The sequence below is a fragment of the Pteropus alecto genome, unplaced genomic scaffold, assembly GCF_000325575.1.
Source record: "Pteropus alecto unplaced genomic scaffold, ASM32557v1 scaffold122, whole genome shotgun sequence".
Taxonomy (NCBI): Eukaryota; Metazoa; Chordata; class Mammalia; order Chiroptera; family Pteropodidae; genus Pteropus; species Pteropus alecto.
The window spans coordinates 299465-301043 of NW_006431917.1; the positions used below are offsets into that span (position 1 = coordinate 299465).

Here is a 1579-nt window from a genome sequence, read left to right on the forward strand (position 1 = left end):
TGGGGGTGGGGAGCATGATATAGGGAATGCAGTTAACATTAATATATTGGCTAGGTGGAAAACCAGAGGAGAGAAGGAGCAATTATAGGGATCGTTTTATAAATTATATAAATGTCTAACCAATGTACTGTATACTTGATAGTAATTAAAATAAATAAATAAATTTTAAAAACCAGAAGGGAACAAAAAAGAATGACTGGGTCAAAGAAGAACTAAATGGAGAGATCAAGAAATACATAGAAACAGAAAACGATTGTGTCAGGGCTACAGTGGGAGGAGAAGCACAGGGCCCTGAGGCAGCGCAGCCTGGGCCTATGTGACTGGACACGGCCCACGCAGCCTCCATCTGGAGAGGATTCAAGATGACCAGTGAGGAACCTCTTGCCAAAAAGTTTCAACTGAGCAACACAGACTTCAAAGTTATGGCACGAGATGAGTTAATTCTACGATGCAAACAATATGAAGCATTTATGCAAGCTTTGGAGGGCAAGTATACAGATCTCAACTATAGTGATGTAACTGGCTTAAGAGAGTCAGAGGAAAATTAAAGCAATAACAGCAAGAGTCTGTACGGAGAGGAAACATTTTTGTAATGCAACTAGCAACCAAGGAGCAAGAGATGCAAAAGTGTACTACTCAAATCCAGTACCTCAAGCAAGTCCAGCAACCTAGTGTTGCCCAATTGAGATCAACAATGGTAGACCCAGCAATCAATTTGTTTTTCCTAAAAATGAAAGGTGAACTGGAACAGACTATAGATGAACTGGAACAAGCCCAAAGTGAACTGAGTGCCTGGAAGTTTACACCTGATAGGCAAACAAATCATATTCCCCAGTCAAGAATTCCCTGAGAGTCCCACTGCAAGAGAGCTGTGGTGGGACCCCCAAATACTTGTTTCCACATCAAGACTCAGACTTTTTGAGCCAAAAAAGCCACATTCTTATACTATCCAGCTTGTAATGGTTAATGTAAAACTTACCAGATGAACCTTATGGTTCAGTTTATTTCTCTTCTCCCTCCCCTTGCTTCAGAGGCATGATGGCATTGGACTATTCTGAAGCATTGGACTATTCAGAGGCATTGGACTATTCTGAAGAAGTGGCCACCTCTAAAAAATTCCCCTTCTAGAACATGTAGACACTTGAGAAATGTTTCTGTTTGAAGAAAATGGAGAGAGAAACAGAAGTCTTAAGTCTGTGGCACACTGTGTCTTCAGACAGTTTGGAGGAATGAAAACTTAGAGATTTAAAATCATGAATTGAACATGTAAATTCCAGTAAAATGTAAAAAAGAAATATACATTGCTCTTAATCTTGAACATAGTGACTTAAAGACACTGTATATCAATTTTGCCAATAAGAATGTGGATTTTGTGATTGTTGTTGAACTTTTGGGTCAAAACTAAAATAAGGTGAATTTTGCCTTTTTAAAAGATTTATTTGCTAAGAAACAACTTAATAGTTATGAGAGAATCAACTAATAGATGTCAGTACAAGTAGTTCATATATTTTACCATTGAGGACTGTATAAACATGAAAGTGTGGTATTGAACTTCAGATTTAAACTGTTTGAAGCATCG

General features: G+C 38.1%; 1 protein-coding gene across 1 annotated transcript; it reads left to right on the top strand.

Annotated features, from left to right (window-relative positions):
- The first annotated feature begins 362 nt into the window (after positions 1–362).
- On the top strand, positions 363–1128 carry LOC102878283 (pre-mRNA-splicing regulator WTAP-like). The gene is given in 4 exon segments (XM_015600657.1): positions 363–537; positions 540–813; positions 1032–1041; positions 1078–1128. Coding segments are annotated over 4 exon segments (510 nt in total).
- The last annotated feature ends 451 nt before the right edge of the window (positions 1129–1579 follow it).